The sequence below is a fragment of the Rissa tridactyla genome, chromosome 19, assembly GCF_028500815.1.
Source record: "Rissa tridactyla isolate bRisTri1 chromosome 19, bRisTri1.patW.cur.20221130, whole genome shotgun sequence".
Taxonomy (NCBI): Eukaryota; Metazoa; Chordata; class Aves; order Charadriiformes; family Laridae; genus Rissa; species Rissa tridactyla.
The window spans coordinates 1278177-1297613 of NC_071484.1; the positions used below are offsets into that span (position 1 = coordinate 1278177).

The 19437-nt window shown below is 52.6% G+C and overlaps 1 protein-coding gene and 1 gene segment (V, D, J or C); one reads left to right on the forward strand and one right to left on the reverse strand.

Moving 5' to 3' along the window:
* Positions 1-1192: 1192 nt before the first annotated feature.
* Positions 1193-8960, reverse strand: LOC128919480 (T cell receptor alpha variable 26-2-like). The segment is given in 3 exon segments: positions 1193-1243; positions 8176-8459; positions 8909-8960. Coding segments are annotated over 3 exon segments (387 nt in total).
* A 5655-nt stretch (positions 8961-14615) lies between these two features.
* Positions 14616-15560, forward strand: LOC128919349 (olfactory receptor 6F1-like). The gene is given in 1 exon segment (XM_054224628.1): positions 14616-15560. A coding segment is annotated over 1 exon segment (945 nt).
* The last annotated feature ends 3877 nt before the right edge of the window (positions 15561-19437 follow it).

Below are 19437 nucleotides of genomic sequence, written 5' to 3' on the forward strand. Positions count from 1 at the left end.
GATAGCCCTGTGGTGGGAAAAGAAGCTCAGTCAGAAGATGGCCCCCAAGGATGCAGGAGCAAAGATGGTGTAAGAAAAAGCCTTCAGAATAATGCCCGACCTTCTCATCCTAATCCTCCAACTTCTCCCCTGAATGAGGGAGCATGGCCTGAACGCAAGGCCAAGGGTAGTAAGGGCAGGCCACCTATACACCCTCTACCCCCAAAGAGTCCCCTGCACAGCCCAGCAGTTACGCGGACGTGCAAGGCTAAGGGGACTCACAGGTTGTTGTTGGAATCATGAAATAGCTTTTCCCAAGGCCAGCCCTTCTCCTCACAGAGCCTGTTACTCACCTCTGCTTGGTGGTCTACTCCCCTACCGAGATCTTGCATAGAGCTGTACAGCCTGGTCACACTGCAGAAGAAATGGGGCAGGGCTGCAGGAAACCTATGAGGTACTGCATGAGAGGGGCTCCAAGGATGGGCAGAGTGCACTGCGGAGAGCAGGTCCTCCAGATCTCAGCACATGGCCGTACAGCAATTGGAAGGTCCGCATGGTGGTTCTGCGTATTTTTGAAAATTATTGCAATTGTAATTCCAGGAAGGAGCATTGCCAGAGGGCAGGTTTTCCATCTTTCTTTGAACTCCAGCCTCTAAGGGACACATCTCAGAGCAGAGGCTCAAAGAAACAGGCCCACAGGAAACCCTGAGGAAGCAGTGTGCAGCAGGGAGATCCAGAAAGCAAAGAGCAGCAGCGGGGAACTATTGCACAAACCCCCACAACCTCCTGCATTGCCCACCAGCTCACCAGAGCCATTGGGCAGAATAACCATATAACCCCCGGTGAAAACAAGGGAACCCAAGAGCCTTTCACCACTTTCTCTTTCCTCTCAGGCCAATGAAACTGTCCCCTCCTGGAAGAAGATCTTGTCCTGCAAATCCCTGAGTGTACAGGGGAAGCAGCTCTGCCAAGGGAGACCTGACGACCCCTTCCCCAACTCTGAGACGTGTCCCCTCCATCCCCTGGGCTCTTGCACAGCCAAGGAAGCTCCCTGCACTGGGGTGTCTTGCAAAACACAGAGGTACAAGGCACTGTCAGAGAGCTCGACTTTCTCCAGCTGTAGGAGGCTGTATTTCTCAGTGGTGTTCAGCAAGGTGGTGAGACGGCCACTGGGCTTGGTAGGTGTAGGTGGTTTCAAAGGTGTCTCCCTGCTTCACTGTGACTTGTGCTTCTTGCTGGGTGACAGTGGTCTATCCCATGGTGCCTGGAAGAAAAAGAGGGTCAGTGACTGTGGAGGGAAAGACTCTGAAATGCAAAACAAGAGGAGATGCAAAATGTCAGAGGAGCAGGCTCCCTTTTCCTTTCTCTGCAGCACTAGCCCCATGGATGGGTACAGCAAGGCGGTATCTTTGGGCAGGCAGCCTCACACCTCAGCTCAGCGTGGATCCCACAACACAGTAATGCCAACTACCTCCCACAGGGATACCCCCAGAGGAGAGCTGTGCTTTCACCCACATTTTTGATTTCCAATCTCCTGCTGCCCGGAGAGTCCAGGGAAGAGCCTGTGGTGCCTGGCCCTCCTGTGCTGGCTCCAGGTCACTTCCAGCATGGTGAGAGATCATGGGAACACCTGTGAGCACTTTGATCCTATTCCGATCCTCTTGCATGTGTGGGACAGACTCAGAAAACCCACACGTCCCCACCAAGAGCCCCGAGAGAGCAGAGCTGCCGGAAATGACTCTGCAAGGGTAACAAAGAATGAAATGGGGAGGAGAAAATGCTTGTTCTTAGCACATCTCAAATGCCTGTGCTGCGGTTTTCTCTTCCCCAGTACTGGCACATGTTGCTCCTGCAGTCAACAGCTTCTGCCTTTGCAAGGTGAGGGGTTAAAGGGGGATAGGCCTGCACCTGGTGACCCACCTCTCTGACACATCCTCCTCTGCAATGCGTTGGGAGTGTCTCCTTCCCTGATGCCTGTGTACTCTCTCTCTCCATCCTCAAGCCCTTGGCTGGGTTGGCCTTTCCTGGCTCCTGCATGGTGTCTAGTCCCAAGCTCCTTTCAGCATACCCAAACCTGCAGGTCTCAGAAACACTATGGTCAACACCCCCACACCCTGCAGACACCAGCTGCCCTACTCAGCCCAACGAGGCACTGGGCACTTTCTTCCTCTGTCCAAAAGAAGATGTCTCAGGAACCAACAAATCAAGTTTCCTGCCACACTTCCCATCCCATCTCATAAATCGTTCCCATCTCAAGCTCATTGGGGAAAAAAACACACTCAAACCCAAAGAGACGGTCCTTCCACTTGACCATAGCCCTTCCATTCTCACTTTCCTCAACACAGGTAGGATCTCCATTTGTCCTCTCCTTACTTTTAGCATTTAACAAACCAACTAACCCAACTGTCTTTACTCTTTCCATAGCATAATTTAGGTTGGACAGCACCTCTGCAGGTCACCAATTTCAAGAGCTTGCTCAGATCAGGCCATACCTGCATGTTTGTCAAAGCCGGAAAAAACGTTTGTCTGGCACCTTGCTTCCTGCTGCTGCACTTGCAGAGCACAGCTGGGAGAGGGACTCCTTCCAAGGGAGGCAGGTCCCAGTTGGGGGGACCTGAATGGGAGCCTTCCAGGCCAGGTGAGGACCCTTGGAAAATGCCAACCTTTCTGGGAGGCTCTCCGGGCACAAGGCTTGTCCTCCTGGTGCCAGTGCAGTGCTGGGCACAGCCTTCTGCCACCACTCCTCTGGCTCTCCCGGCTGCTCCAGTGCTAAAAGCAGATGAGGAGATGGTCACCTCAGCAGAGCAGCTCCCTGAGCTCAAATGAGCCACGTTCACTGACAGATGTTGGGGCTTGGCTCAGGCAGCTTGAAATCTCCTCCTGATGCCACCTGCTAATTAATAGTTTGTCTTTTGAAGAGATGGTATTTATCTTAAGGCAACTTCATCAGGCCAGCTTCCTCTCTGGTGTCCCAGCCCCAGCATTTGCAGCTGCAGGCCATGGAGCTCACCCCCCGCACACAACACTTTGCTGCCATGTGAGCATGTCAGGGCAGCACCTCTCCCTGCATTGAACCTGGAACTGGTCCCAGACCTCCACAACTGCCTTACGGCAATCACCAGGGATGGGCCGGAGCTTGCAAAACGTCGGGATCATTTTGACTTGGAAAGTGGAGAATGCCTGGAGCTGCAGCAATAGGGATGGTCTTGAGCTTTGACTTTGTCTTTCATGGACAGAATTGGTATGTGAACATGGTTAAATTTCAAAAAAAGACCCCACTGCTTGGACCTCAATACACCTTCTCCCTTTCCTGTAATGAGAACACAATCAGTTGAACTACTGGCCAACGCACAAAAGCCCAAAAGCCCTCTGCTGTCACTAAATCCACCAACAGTGGCTGGCGCCTTATTTGCCTTCTTAGCAGTAGGCTTTCGAGGACTTGCCTCAGGGGCACAGGGGCAGAGAGCTGCCCGTGGAGTCCTGCTTCTCAGAGTGTGGGGAGAGGCTGGGGTTCCTCATGTGCATACGCATCTGTCTGCACCTGGGGGTATATTTGTGCCTCTGTGTTTGCATTTGTGTGGGCATTTGCAAATGCACACATGAGAGTGAGTGTCTGCCAGCGTGTGTGTGAACGAGGACATTTCTGTTTATGTCTGTGCATGTGTTTGTGTCCACACACATTTTTGCAGGTGTGGAGGTAAGTGTGTGTGTGTTGCCAGTGTGCGTGCGTTTGTATGTCTGTGGGCATACATGTGAGCAGACGAACACATATCTGTGTTTGTACAGGAGCTTGCATATATATATAGGTGCAAGTGTGTATAAGCACATGTGAACACTTATGTGGTGACAAGTCTCAGGGGTGAACGTGTGTGTGTGTGTGCCTGCGCAGGGGTTCCCGTGTAACTGGATGTATATGCACATGTATTTTTATGTGTGCTGGCATGTCATAGAATCTTAGAATATCCCGAGTTGGAAGGGACCCATAAGGATCATCGCGTCCAACTCCCTGCTGCTTGCAGGACTACCTAAAACTAAACCATATGACTAAGAGCATCATCCATATGTTCCTTCAACTCTGACAGGCTTGGTGCTGTGACTACTTCCCTGGGGAGCTTGTTCCAGTGACCGATCTCCCTTTCAGTGAAGAACCTTTTCCTAATGTTCAATCTGAGCTTCTCTGATGCAGCTTCATACCATTTCTATGTGTCCTGTCACTGGTCACCAGAAAGAGGAGATCAGCACCTGCCCTTCCACTGCCCCTCCGTGAGGAAATTGTGGACTGCAATGAGGTCACCCCTCAGCCTTCTCTTCTCCAAGCTGAACCTACCAAGTGACCTCAGCCACTCCTCCTAAGTCTTGCCCTCGAGACCTTTCACCATCTTGATCACCGTTCTCTTGGACACACTCCAATAGTTTGCTGTCCTTCTTAAGTTGAGGCGCCCATAACCGCACACAGGACTCGAGGTGGGGCCACACTAGTGCAGTGTAGAGTGGGACAATCATCTCCCAAAACCAGCTAGCTACGCTGGGCTTGATGCACCCCAGCACACTGTTGGCCCTTTTGGCTGCCAGGGCACACTGGTGACTCATATTCAACTTGCCATCGACCCAAACCCTCTGACCTCTTTCCACGGGGCTGCTCTCCAGCCTCTCATCCCCCGGTTTGTATGTGTAACCAGGATTACCTCATCCCAGGCGAGGAATCTGTCACTTGATCTTGTTGCTTTTCATATGGCTGGTGATTGCCCAGCGCTCTGGTTTACCCGGATCTCTCTACAAGGCCTCTCTACCCTCAAGGGAGTCCACAGCTCCTCCTGGTTTAGTATTGTTGGCAAACTTACTCAAGGTACATTTGATTCCTGCCTCCAGATCATTTATGAAACCATTAAAGAGGACTGGCCCTGAAATTGAGCCCTGGGGAACCCTGGAACATGGACTAAATATTGCTAGAGACCAGAGAGTGGAATAATTGTGGGGAATTGCTGCTGATGTCATTGTTGTGGAGGGACGGGGCATGGAGTGTGTGTAAATTGCCCACCTTAGTGGGTGTTGTGATGGTGTTATTTCGATTTTGGTGTGAGGAATTCTTTTTCGTTGATGTAAGAGAAGTTTGTGAACATCGTAGATTGTGTGATGAATGCATCTATTAAGGACAATTCTCAAATATGCGATTCACAGAGGTGAGGGGTGGACTGTATCTGGTTTATTGGACAAGGGTTTGGTATCAGGGAGGCTGCAGGGGTGGCTTCTGTGAGAAGATGACAGAAGTTGCATGTGTCCCATGTTGAACAGAACCAGCTCCAGCCGGCTCCAAGACAGGTCCGCCACTGACTAAATCGGAGCCATCCAGCGATAGTGGTAGGACCTCTATGCTAACATATTTAAGAAGGGAAAAAACAGTTGCGCAAGAGCAGCTGGAAGAGAGGAGTGAGAATAGGTGAGAGAAACAGCCCTGCAGACACCAATGTCAGTGAAGAAGGAGTGGGAAGAGGTGCTCCAGGCGCAGAGCAGAGATTCCCCTGTAGTTCATGGTGAAGACCATGGGGACGCAGGCTGTCCCCCTGCAGCCCATGGAGGTTAGAGGTGGAGCAGATATCCACTTGCAGCCCATGGAGGACCCCACACCACAGCAGGTAGATGTGCCCTGAAGGAAGCTGTGACTCCATGGAGACCCCATGCTGGACCAGGCTGCTGGCAGGACCTGTGGCCCCATGGAGAGGACCCCACACTGCAGCAGGTTTTCTGGCGGAACCTGTGGCCCTGCGGGGGACCCACACTGCAACAATCTGTGCCTGAAGGACTGCAGACCATGCAAAGGGCCCATGCTGGAGCAGTTCATGAAGAACTGCAATCCATGGGAAGGGCCTGTGTTGGAGCGGTTCACAAAGTCTCCCATGGGAAGGACTCCACATTGGAGCAGAGGAAGAGCACAAGAAGGAAGGAGCGGCAGAGAAGAAGCGTTATGAACGGACTGCACCCCCCGTTCCCCTTCCCCCTGAGATGCTTGGGAGGAGGAAGCAGAGAAGTGAGGAGTGAAGTTGAGCTTGTGAAGAAGAGAGGGGTGGGGGGAAGGTGCTGTTAGATTTGTTATTTTCTGTTATCCTACTCGGATTTGATTGTCAATACATTAAATTGATTTCCCCAAGTCAAGCCTGTATTGCCTGTGACAGTAATGGCTGAGTGATCTCCTTGTCCTTCTCTCAACACATGAGCTTGTTTTCTCTTGTTTCGTCTTCTTTTCTCCCCCTGTCCTCCTGAGGAGTGGGGGTGACAGAGCAGCTTGGTGGGCACCTGGCAGCCAGACAAGGTCAACCCAACCCAAACAGGCCATGATCCTGCTGGCCCAGCATCTCGGTGGAACTGGTCAACAACCTTCTTGGTGCAGAAAGGGCACTGCAGCAGCAGAGCCACCTGGGCAAAGATGACCATAAAGCCCACTGTGCGTGCTCCCAGTGCTGGCAGGAAGCAGACTTTCTTTCTCGTGACAGCATTTTTCACCGAGCAGCTTGCATATGGTGACAGAATGCAGAATGATCAAAGGACGTGGCTGAGAGGATCAGGAACTCAGTCATACCTAGGAAGAAGTGGGAAAAGGAAAGCAGGAAACACAAATGATGGAATGCCTCCAGCATCTGGGGACAACGGTGGTGGCACAGCAGATCTCCAAGAAGGAAAACCAGCCAAGGAAGGGCTACCTCAGGATCCTGCGGTGACAACCATGAGGCTATTCCCACTATGATTAGGAGATACACGGAGAAGAGAAAGACAAGCAGAAGCATGTGCCCCCTGGGGAGGTCCCCCTGTTTGACTATATTGGTGTTTCCTTTGGGGCAACGTACTGCCCTGTTTGAAACAGCTTTGTCATGTCCAGAAGAAATCAGCTACCTAGGCAAGAGGGAGGATCCAAAGGTGTTCTGGGGTGAATTCTTTGTCTCCATTGGTGTCAGAGGAATAAAATCAAGCACTGCTACAAAGCAAGGGAACCACTACAGCCCAGGTGAAGGTCTGCCCCTGACAGGGCTGAGGAGCAGGTGGTAGGCCACAGTAAAGAGAACTTGAAGGAGCTCTTACAAACATTTATGGTTCGCTGGAGTGGATGACTGCCATTGCAACTTATTCTACGTCTGTGAGGCATTTCTGAGACAAAGCTGTCAGGTCTTTACGGACAGGCCAGAGAATGCCACGTTACCCAGAACACTGGGAGCACTTTATGGGGAAGCAAGAGGATCTTGTAGGAAACACCACACTCCCCTCCCTGCCTTGCACTGAGCATCTCAGTCTCCATGTGTCTGCTGACCAAGGGGCTGTTCGCTGCCTTCAGGAGCACAGATCCACAGGAGCCATTGATGAGAAATGGGGCTGAGCCCAGGCACTGACTCCAAGGAGGACCCGGTGATGCCGGTGCTGGGGCCATGGTGGATGCTGATGCCACGCCCAGTGCTGGTGCTGATGCCGGTTCCAGTCAGGTGGGGGAAGCCCCATGGCGCAGGGGACGGGGACAGGGAGCAAGACAGATCCTTCACTCTGTGCCTTGGAAACCTCTGCCCATGGGTTTGACCACCTCTGTCAGCTGCTTGAGTCACACAGAGTTCCCCGGGGCCTGGCTGGAGCCCACAGCCTCTTGCCAGAGGCCTCCTGCCAGCTCTCACTCCCCTCAGACCTCCAGCCCCTGAGAGCAACTCAGCAAATCCCTTTCTGACTCACCCCTCAAGGGGAAACCTGGCATGCCTTGAGGCTGCGCTCAGTGTGTCCAGGCCAAGCGGTTTACCCTGTCTCCTGGGCCCCAGCTGCCAAGGTGCTGAATCCTGTCAAACAAGCTCCTGGTCTCACCACTGAGCCCCTGTGGGGAGCGTTTGAAGGTGCCTCTGACCTCGACATGCCATTCTCCTGCTGCTGGGGAGCTTCAACTTCTGACCCCATGCAATGACTTTGTAACACTAGCAGGAACATTTGGGCAGGAGTCTGAAATTCTGTAGCTGGCGGACTCAGTTTTCCATTGTATATCTGAGCTTTTACAGGGGAACAAACTGTGAAACCCCTCCTGGTTGTCCGGAGGGGCCCCGGCGGGCAGAGCGCAGCGCCCCCTGGCGGGCCCGCCCAGGGCTGTTCTTCCGCCCCCAACACACACGCCCGGCCCCGCCCACGCCGGTTCCTGCCCGGCCGCAGCCCCGGCTCCTCTCCCTGTGGGAGACCCACGGCACAGTAATACACGGCCGCGTCCCCGCGCCGGGGCCGGGCGAGCCACAGGGCGCTGGAGCGGCGGTCTGCCGACACCCATAGCCGCCCCGGCAGGTCCTGCAGCTCTTTGGATTCTTTTAGGCTGCTCACGAGGTATGCAGGGCCTCGGCCCAGGAGCTGACGGTACCAGTGGATGAAGTAGGTGATCTTTATGTTGGGGTGGGAGCAGTTGATGCTGATGCCGGCGCCCTCGGTGGTCTCTGCCAACGGCTCTTGCTGCACCTGGGTTCTGCCTGCAGCCACTGCCAAGAAGAAAAGAAGAATCACTTTGCTTCAGCAGGAAATGTGTTGCACCAGGAGAGGGGAGAAGACAGGTCACTGATGATGGGGATATGTTCAGAGAACAAAGTATGGAGAGAAAATTTCTCTGAGAGTGCTTGGTTGGAGACAAGAATGTAGGAGGGATGTTTGGAAGAACAGAATAAAGACGAGGAGAAAGGAATAAGGAAAAGATATGGACTGGGAGGAATGGATGGATGGATGGATGGATGGATGGATGGATGGATGGATGGATGGATGGAGTAACAGAGTGAGACAGGTCATCTGGGAGGGAATGTCCTCATTGAGGGCAGAAGGGATGTCTGTAGAAAGCAGAACAGAGGGGGAATAAGGTTCAAGAAGGAGCAGGAGAGCCCCGGCTCCAGCGCTGGTAACACACAGCCCACTGCCTGCCGCCACCAGCCCCACACACCCAGCAGCAGCACGGCCAGCCCCGACAGCCCCACGCCCCGGTACCGCTGCATCCCGCTGCTCCGCTGCCCGCGCCTCGCTGCCCACCGCCAGCCCTGGCTTTCTGCTCCCGCCGCACCCCCTTCTCTCTGCCGCCTCCTCTACTCTCCTCTCCGCCTCCGCCAGTTCCGCCCCGGGGCTCAGCCCTGCGCCCTGAGCAGGAAGGCGGCACCGCGGCAGAGACCGGCCGGAGCGGAGCTGCCCGCAGCTACACTGGCGGTGAGGGAGGGCGGGCACGGGCTGTCCCCGGCACGGGCACCTCGGCCACGGGGACGCTGGTGTTCTGGAAGGAGCCAAGGGGAGGGCAAACGGCACAGCAGCAGGGCATGGCAGGAAGGTTTGGAGGTCAAGTGCTTGCTATTTTAACAGTACTCTTATTTTCTCGAATATGTCTCGGACATTCTTGGACAAAACTTGGACATTTAAAACCAGATGTGGAAGGGAAGGGCACGGGGTTCTGCTGGATGCTCTCAGGTCGCAATAGAAAAGGAACAGTCAGCTATCGTGGCTACACTAGAGCCTCAGATCAGAAACAGCAGCTCCACGGAGAGGGGAACCTGCCCTGGCTGAGCTCTCCCAGCAGAGCTCGCTGGCTCTGATCTCACTAAGGTCTCTCAAAGGCAAGGGGGAAAGCCCTTGGCTGTACTGTCTCCAAGCTTGATGTGAGCTCAGGGCGACCGATATTCAGGAGGGGACATGGCCTTAGAAAATTTCCCCACTGGGCACAGCCCTTGTCAGAAAGAGGGTCTATACTGGACAGCCCTGTGGGACAGTAGCTGGCTTTGGGGGATGTGGTCTTGAATCCAATGTCCCTTTCCTCCCAGGGAGAGCTGCTGGGCTCAGACTGAGATTCCAATGTGAGACATGATGGACCTTATTGGCTGAAGTCCAAAGTGGTCATTAGTTCTTTGGCTTTCCTGTGCAAGCCACAGGATCTCTCGTTCCACTCACAGCACAGCAATGTCAGGCTTCATGTTCCTTTCATTCAGGACCTGTTTGATCCAAGGTCTCAGCCCCTGCCTGTCCCCGCACCAGGTTGATAAGCTACATAAGTACGTTTGGCATTGACATGGACATGAGAGAGGGTCATGTCCCACCCCAGACACCACCGACACTGCATTGGAATGAAGTGCACTCAGGGGCAGCCAGCACAAGGTGGGCAGGATTGCTCAGCCTTTCTCCTTGCCCAGAATGCAATCCGCATCCTTTGAACTCTCTAGCATTGGGGAGAGCAGCTGTGCCCTGGCCTGGAGAGGCCGTGCTGAGGAACTCTAAATAGTGTCACACTGAATTCAACTAAGGATCCAAAATGGAGTGAAACCATCCTCGTTGTGGCCTGAAATGGGCAGCAGCAGAGTGTGAGCTCTGCAGGGGCAGGAGAAGGAGGTGTCAGGAGGCAGGGGCTACCTTTCAGTGCCTCTTCCCTGGATACACCTCCAGCAGGCTGGTGCCATCACCGCTCAGCTGCACTCGGGCTCCTTCTGCCCCGGGGAACATGCTGCTCTGTGGTGCTCATGGATAGAGCAGCGGACAGTATCCCTGCCGTAACCAGCACATGCCCTCTTGATGAGTGACACACAAGGACACATACACACAGGCTCAGGCACGCTGGCATGGAATCATGCACAAACTTGTGTTCCCATGTGCATTCACAAAAACCTGGCTGCTTACAAGTACACAAAAGACAAGAACACACACAGGAACACCATGAACCATGGATTCTTCTGAGGACCCCTGGGAACCGGGCAGTATTAGGCAGGGTAGGGTGAAAACCTGGCAGTGCAACACATACATCTGGGGAAGCAACAGTAAGTGACCATTGGGGTGAGATGAGGCGAGATGAGCAGAGTGACCCAGGCTATTGTCATCTGCTCTGAACCTGTCCAGCACTTGGGCTGAGTCTTCTGCCCACACTGCTGCATTCCTGCCCTGGAAATCCTGGGGCCTTTCATCCCACTGATGACAGGAAGCCTTCACTGGGGAATGGGGAATGGGCATGGAACAACTCTGGAAATGAAAAGGCAGCAGTGAAGGAGACCAAAGCACAGCCCATATCATCAGCTGTGATGGTTTGCACTCAAGATGAGCTTGTGCAAAAATTGTTACCTCTGCAAAGAATGCCTCTAGTGCTGCGGCAATGAAGGGCAGGTATAAAAGCCAGCCCAAGTCCCTGCTCTCTCCTTCACTTCTCTGGCCTTCTTCTCCTTGGGGACCAGGTGAGTCTGAAGCTCCTTCTCCTCCTCTTCCAAAGTGAGATCTCTCCTCGATGGACCTCTCAGCTGATATTGTCTCTCTCTGTCCTTGGGTTTGCGTCTTCTTGTCATGCTAGTGGAAAGCAGGGAGAAGGTCTGCTTAGAGACAAGCTGAGTGGTGGCTGACAGGGCTTTTGGTTTATGCTCTAGGAGACACCTTCCATGGGCCAGGCTACTCTTTGTAGGGTGATGAAGACTGTGTGTCTCCTGGCCAAGATTCCAGCTCCCCACTCAGTAGTGGCCTTGGCTCCTTTCTGATGGGGTAACAAGGCTGCTCCTCACCCACCCTTGTGCTCTCTTTCCTCCTTGATCCTCTCCCAGGTGCACCTCCAGACCCTTGAGACATGTCCTGCCTGTGGCCCCACCCCACTGGCCAACAGCTGCAATGAGCCCTGCATCAGGCAGTGCCAGAACTCCAGTGTCGTCATTGAGCCTCCTCCTGTGTTGGTCACCCTGCCTGGCCCCATCCTCAGCTCCTTCCCACAGAACACCGTTGTGGGATCCTCCACCTCCGCTGCTGTTGGCAGCATCCTCAGCTGTGATGGAGTGCCCATCACCTCTGGGTGCTGTGACCTCTCTGGCATTTCCAGCCGCTACTATGGAAGAAGGTCCCTCCTCTGATAAAGATTATAGGAAAGCCCCAAGAAGAGACTCCCTGAGGAACTCAGAACATGATGCTGGGCAAGGGATCGAGATTTAGGATGTGTTTTCAGTGTAGCTGAAGAGCTTTGCTTTTCTCTCCCTTTTCTTTGACTGCTTCAGTTCCCCTTGGCAGTAAGGTGCTACTAATGCCAGCCTGGTAGGGACCTGCTGTCTCCTCTCCCTCTACGGGGCAGGCAGACAGACAGCATGCAAGAACTTCTGCACGGCCAAGGACAACAGAGCCTCTGCTGCTGCCCGTGGGGCTCCATGAACTGGCGGCCCCCACCTGGAGTGACTTTGTCTCCCTCTTTGGACTCATTAAACTTCTGCTGCATTCAAGCCTGGCCTCCATGTGGTCCTTCCCTCTGTGGACACTCCCCAGGCTGCCAATGGAGAAGGGTGTTGCTCTGGGGTGGAAGGAGGTTAGAGCACAAGGAGACACGTCTCCATTCTCAGAGGAGTGGGAGGTTGGGACAGCCTGTAGTGGCTCCTGTTTTGGGCACCAACCCTTGAAGCTGAGGAAGATATCCTGGTCTGCTCTCCTGCCAGTGACCATCAGGCCTTGCCTTGCTGTTATCTCTGCCCACAAATGTCCAGAAAGGCAGGAGTCCCTGAGGTGTCAGCAGCCCCATGAGCTCTTGAGGAAGGGCCTTCCTCTTGCTATGGCCAGAGCTGCTCTGGGCTGTCAGAGGGTCAGTGTGGGGCTACAGAAGATGATTTGTTCTGCAGAATGGCAGGAGTGGTTAAGCAGGAAACAGCCCTTGGGATGGCCCATAGCTGCCACTCCACATTCCTCTCCCCTCCATCGCCCAATCCAGGGGCCATGGCCAGTAGGCATCGGGAGGAGTAGCAGGGAATTGTCATCCATGTTGCCGAATGCGTTGAGGCTGGAAACTGGAGCTAAGCCTGTGGGAGCTGAGGGTAGTCATCACAGAAACGGGGACAGTGAAACGGTATATTTCTGAGGGAGATCATATTGCTCTGATACAGAGCATGCAGGGCTGATTCCTTCCTTACCTGTAGGGTCTGAAGGACTGGCCTAGATTCCTCTAGAGGGGCTGAGAGCTGGTGTCAGGAGTCCTGGTTCTCAGTGGTGTGTGTGCATGATCGTGGCTGTGTACACGTTCCTCTCGCTGTACTCATGTGTGCACTTGTAGTAAAATTGATATTAACTTGAAAAGTGAAATATAGCATGTATCTGAAGCAACCAAGGGAACCTGCCGCTGCTGCTAGAAGTCATCTATACAGCGCCAACCATGTTTCATTAATTACAGAGAAATAGTAACTAGACATGATTAATCTAAGATTAGAGGAGAAGTAGTTAAAAGGTAATTTTGGCAGGGGGAGACCGTGACCACCGACCCATTGATACCACCTATTTAAAAGAGAAGCACAGACGAAGAGGACAGAGTCTGCATACCAATACATAAAGGAAGCAAAGAAACCTTGACCAATCATTAAAGAGAATAACAATGAATATGTATCAATTATTAGAATATGTAATAATCAGTGTATGAAAAGGGAAATTTTTGAAACTAAGGTGTGCTCCCTTGGAACGAGCACTCCATTTCTGCGCAGTAATGGAATAAACTTGGAAATATCTCTGCTATGTGTGTTATTGGCTTGCACACCGGGTAAAGAACCCAGATTTGGGACAACACATTCACACATACATGTGCGTGCCTGTGTGAGGTGCACTGTCACAAATGTGAGCGTGCACCAATGTTCTCTGTGGGTATGTGTTCTGGCAATTGTATCCATGTGTATGTGTTTTCGCAGACTGTCATGGGGGGAGTGATTAACTTCACTCATAAGAGAGAAGTAGTGAAATATTTATTTATATGAAACAGTAATTTAAGAAAGTTAGTAGTGAATGCAACAGTGTTTTACGAGCTTCAGTAGAAGGGTACACTTGTTTATTTACTGCATAGAGGACAGGGTCAGACAAGCTGTCAGGGAAACCCTCCCATTGAGTCACGCGGTTCAGTAAGGACCCCCTTGCTTTCTAAACTCCTTCTCAGAGAGGAGTCTGGGCGTGGCTGGATGCAGCCCTAGTCCCAGACTTGCTCAACGGTTTATGTCTAAAGGATTATATATGCGCAATCAATCCTTTATATCACTTAGCTAAGATTTCAAAGTTTTGCATGCTGTTAGTCACTTACCAAGAATCTGTTGCGGCAAGGAACCTCTCAGCCTCGAGGAGAAGAACCTTAAGTGGGTTTCCTCACTCAAGGGGAGACCCTGGCACGCAGTCCACTATTTATAGAGTAAGAGAGTTGTCCTATAGTCATATTCGCATGGGAACAAAATAGCTAGGTCCCCACTCCAGACAGTGTTTTGACTGTGTTGCCAGCCATCCCTCAAAGTCCAGGTGCAACTCATCACAACTCCCACTGATGGTTATGGCTTGAGCAGCAGCCGAGGTGGGGAAAGGGGGAGAGCACACCGCCATACACATACACACATGGAGGAGGGCATAAATGTGTGTGACTGGTCTGTATATTCGTAATTGTGCATGTGCATGCCTGTGAGTCTGCATACCTCTGTGTGCGCATGGGTGTGCACGTGTGTGCACCCATGAAGGTAGGTCAAAGGTCTTGACGAAATCAAGGTACACCCCAGGCAGTACCCCTCCCCTTCCCACAGTGCCTCCCATCTCCACATAGAAAGCAATGAGGCTGATGAGGCATCATTTGCTCTAGTTTCACTCCTAGTGGCATCTGAAGGACCAGCACGGGCATGCAGACTCTCACAGAAACTTTCCTGTCTTTGCAAATGAACCTCAACTGTGGGGAGCACACTGCAAATGGGACAACTGTGGAAGAATTCATTTTTCTTGGCTTGCCAGGCACGTGGCATTTCTGGGTCTCCCTTGTGGTGGTATTTGCACTGACGTGCTCCCTGACAGTAACATGCAATGCATCCATCATGGCTCTCATGTGGACGAACAGCAACGTCTGTACCCCAATGTACTTTCTCCTCCGTAATCTCCCCTTTCTGGAGATCTGGCACACTACTCGTGTTGTTCCCAAAGCCATAGGAGTCATGCTGGGGAGTAGCCAGACCATCTCCTTCAACGTCTGCGTCCTCCAGTTGTTCTTTCTTCTCTCCCTAGGCTCCACTCAGTGTTTTCTCCTGTCTGTCATGGCCTATGACCACTACTTAGCCATACGCTACCCCTTGAGATACAGCTCCCTCATGAGCAGTGTCCTCTCTGCTCGGCTGGTGCTCAGCTCCTGGCTGGGAGGCTTTCTGTCCGTCTTGCTGATGGCCTTTCAGACATCCAGGCTGATGTTCTGTGGGCCACATGTCATCAATCATTTCCTCTGTGATATAGATTCCTGCCTCGCCCTCTCCTGCAGTGACATGTGGCCCATGGAGCTAGCAACAATCCTTGCCTCCTAAACTGTTCTGGTGGCGCCCTGTGTGGTTACCCAGCTCTCCTACGTGTACATCACCTCTTCCATGCTCAGAATCATGTCAGCTCATGGTCAGAAAAAGGCATTTTCCACTTCCTCCGCCCACCTCAGTGTTATCACATTCTGGTATGGCTCCACCATGTTCCTGTGCGTCAAGCCATCGGCCCAGAACTCACTGGATCTGAACAAACTCATGAACACCTTTCACACAGCTGTAACTCCTCTGTTGATCCCCTTCATTTACACACTCAGGAACAAAGATGTGAAGCAAGCTCTGTGGTGGGCCTTCCAGAACAAGTGAAGTGGCTTTTCAAAGGGTCTCAGTGGGACCAAAGAGGTTCATCCCCTCCCTCCCATGGTTTCCACCCTGCAGAAGGTTCTCACCAAAGTGTAACTGCACCTGGGCATCACAGGTAGTGAGAAGCCACCAGTTCCCCACTGAGCCCATTTCATTCACCTCACAGCCACCTTAGGCTGGGCTGCACCTCAATTCTAATGCTCTCACCTCCCTCTGTTCCCTCCTGGGTAAACTCAGAATGCCTCCCAGTGCTCTAAAGACCACCACTTGGAAAGGCTCACAAACCCCATCCAGAAGCAGCTCTCCAACAGAACACTGGAAGAGTTGTCCTCCCACAGGTTTGAATTCCAGGTTGCCAAGTGCTTCATTTTGTCAGGGATTCACCTGTGCCCCCTAAATGATTCCTAGCAGCTGGCTCACTGCTTTAGGAAATGGGCATGTATTTCTATGTTTAGTTTGACATTTTCTGGAAGGATTTATGTCCCACTCTTGGGGCTGTTTCAGAGAATCATGCTCTGGTTCAACAGAAAATTTGGCAATGTCTGGTATCTCAAAAGCCATTACTTCTAACAGAAGGCAGTCAACAAAATTCACACTCCTCTTCCTTCCCCCTATCCAGTATCTGGAGGTACTTTGTTCTTTCTAATTAAAAATATGCAAATCACTATGCTTCATGCTAGATGTGTCAGGACATTTCCACATCTGAAACCCCACATCAGTTTTTAACAATCCATCATTCCACCCATTTTGGGCTTTGTTGTGGAAACACTTCAATGAGATTGGCAAAGTCCCCAAACTGCAGAGCTGTGAAAGCCTGGCTGGGCAGCAACTCTCTCCTCACACTCATTGGGAGGACGTCAGCACTTCCAAAGGGCACTTGCTTTTCCCCCTTCCAATTTTCATTTGAGGCATCATGTTCTCAAAGCTCTTCTTTCTGCACATGGACACTGAAGGGCGTCCATGTGACCACTTCAGAAGGAGGAGGCATCAAGATGGCAGACACACCTTTAAGATCAGTGTGGGACGGATTTCACCTGAGTGTAGAGCTCTCCATTGAGATGATTGAATCCATACGGAACATCTAGGTTACTTGCCCTGCGGACTCACTCCAGTATACCAGCTATTTTAAACAGAGGGCATTTACAAGCCTGGTTTGGCTTCTTTATGGTTTAGCCTCCAATGGGCCTGCCCCAAGTCAGGTTTCTTTGGTTCTATTCACCAACAAAGACCCTGGATCTAGACACAGCTGTAAAAGTCACATTGGCATGTGCTTCACAGCAGCACAGGCTGGGGAGGCAGAGGCCCACCCTCACCACAGCCCCAGGTGCCACTGCTGGGCAGGCTGAGCTCAGAGCTCCATGCAAGCAGTGGCAGGGAGGGAACTGCTCCTCAGAGCACCCCCACGTTTCTGTGCACTGCTGCCAGCTGTGGGCACCAGTGTGGGCTCAGTGCACAGAAATAGGCAGCGCTGTCCTGGAGCTCGGTGTCTCGCACATGCAGAAGCACTTGGGAGTCCTTTGCAGACAGTGTGGAGGAGAACCTCCCTGATGCCTTGCGAGCTCTGTACTTGCTTACTCATAGCAGCATCTGAAGGGACTGGGTCTGGTGCTGCTGGTACCAGAAGATGTAGGGATTGGAATCGCTGGTGGAGAAATTGCAATGCCGCGTTGCCTTGTGTCCCACCTGGATGGTCATTTCTGCTGGGAACTGGAGCACAGAGTCCTTTTGGGCATGACCTGTAAAGCCAGGAAGAGCTTCCAGCTTTGCTTGCCAATGGACCTGTCCATCTACAACTTCATCAGTTTGCTCACTGTCCCCACTGTCCATCTCACTTTTCCTAGCCTAAGAAATGACGAGTTGTTTGCCCTTGTTTATTCTGCAGCTTCTTGTTTATGACCATCCCTACAGAGATTGGTAGCATTGTATCCAATACAAACAGCAGAGAAGCTGCTCTATGCCACGTTGGTCCATTCCCCAGCACCTTTCCCTCTTTTCAGGCTTAATATGCATTAGCAGCACATTCAGGAATGCTGAGCAGCTGCAAAGTTCAGGTGAGGTCTTGTTCCTCCTTTGATGCCCATTACTCCTGACATCTCCCAGATTATTTGCCGTACCCATATGCAGCCCCTGATCTCCCTACGGATACACTCCCGGGTGTCCTAGGCAGTCAGCACTCACATCTCCTCCCTTCCACCACCAGATGCACAAACTCTTGCCTCAGTCTCCCCAGCCTGAAAGTCACATCTCACCAAAGTCAGCCAGTCCCACCAGGGCTGACAGGAAAATCAGGACCATGTCACGCTCTCTCTTCAGGGGGTGCCCAGGGACCTACGAGCATGAGAGACCCGAGGCTTGCACCTTCACCTCTTCTTCTACCTCTGCCCGATCAAAGAGGCCTCCAAACCACAGCCCAGAGGGTGGAGCAAAACTCTCGCCCTCCTGCTCCAGCCAGGCCTCTTTGGGCCTGTCCCTCGACCTCTACCACAAGGCAGCCCTCTAGAGACATAAAAGAATCATGGTTTAAGTAGTGGCCATCTAAAGAACAAAGATCCCTTGAGAACTTCTCCTGATACCCACCACCTAGCCAGCTGCACAGGCCTGCACCCAGCTCTGCAGGAGAGGGAGAAAGCCCCCCTGCACCCACCCATGTCCACCCTGTCCCTGGACTGTCTGGATGGAGAGAGGACCAGGCACACACTGAAGTGCCTTGGACCCAGGTGTCACACACTCTTTCCCTTCTCCTCTGGCCATAGAAGAGGAACCTGAAGAGAAACATCTCTGTGAAGAGCATCTGCTCCAGAAACCAGCTGCACAGGGACAGACACATTGCCTCACTCTGGCATGGCAACACAGCTCTCTGTTGTGCAGGCAGTCCTTCTGTGTCCCTTCACGTACCCACATTACCCACAGCCTCCACATGCTTCTCCCACCCTGAGCCCCAGAACCTCAATACCCAGGCAAGCAAAAGGCCTACTTGATTTTCATGTCTTCTGGTGTCTGCTGCCTGGAGCAGGGCTCCTCCGCCTCTTCTCACCCAGGGCCTTTCTCACACAGTTGGCAGGGACTGCAGGAAGCACGTTATTGTCACAACAGCCCCCATTCACAGCCACGCTCCCACAAGGCCTTTACTGTCCTGTTGTTCAGTCAAGGCCATTTCAGAAGGACAGTGGGCTGCCATCTGCTCTCCAATGACTGCAAACCTGCCAGGAGTTCCCTTGGAATACAACTATGGCTGCCACTACAGGCCCCAGCTGAGGCAGGGAAGAGGACTGAGCCTTTCCTCTCTGCCCCTGAAGCCTCTGAACACGGACTGTCCCAGCTCTCTCAGCTCCTACAGCCACACAGGCCTCACTGGGGACTAGCTGGGCCCAGGACCCCATGCCCAGAAGCCCCTTTTCAGCTCTCCCCACAGACCTTCAGCCCCATGGGGTAACTTAGCACATCTCTTTGGGGCTCCCTCCTGAGTCTGACCTTGAGTCTCAGATGTGTCTTTCAGCTAGTGCCCAGCTCTGGCTTCTCTCCTGTCTCCTGGACTTCCCTTCAACACCAAAGGCTCTCAATCTGAGGTTAAGGGGAATCTGGTGCCACAAGCTCTATGTTCCGATCACCAGGCACTGCAGAAGAGACTTGAAGGTGTCTGTGACAATGAGTATCTCTTTCTCAAGTTGGTGCCGGAGTAGAACTGCAAGCTCCACAGGATGCCTTTGCAACACTAGAAGCAGTGTGAAGCTGGAGGGTACAGGTTGTAATTGTGTAGCTGAGTGGATTGACAAAGTTCCCAGCAAGAAACCACTTGTGGTTGTGGTTTCAGAGCAAGGGCTTGAGATGGCACTGTAGCAGTTGGGTCTTTCTCTTCTAAGAGTGCCTGGCAACGTGAGTG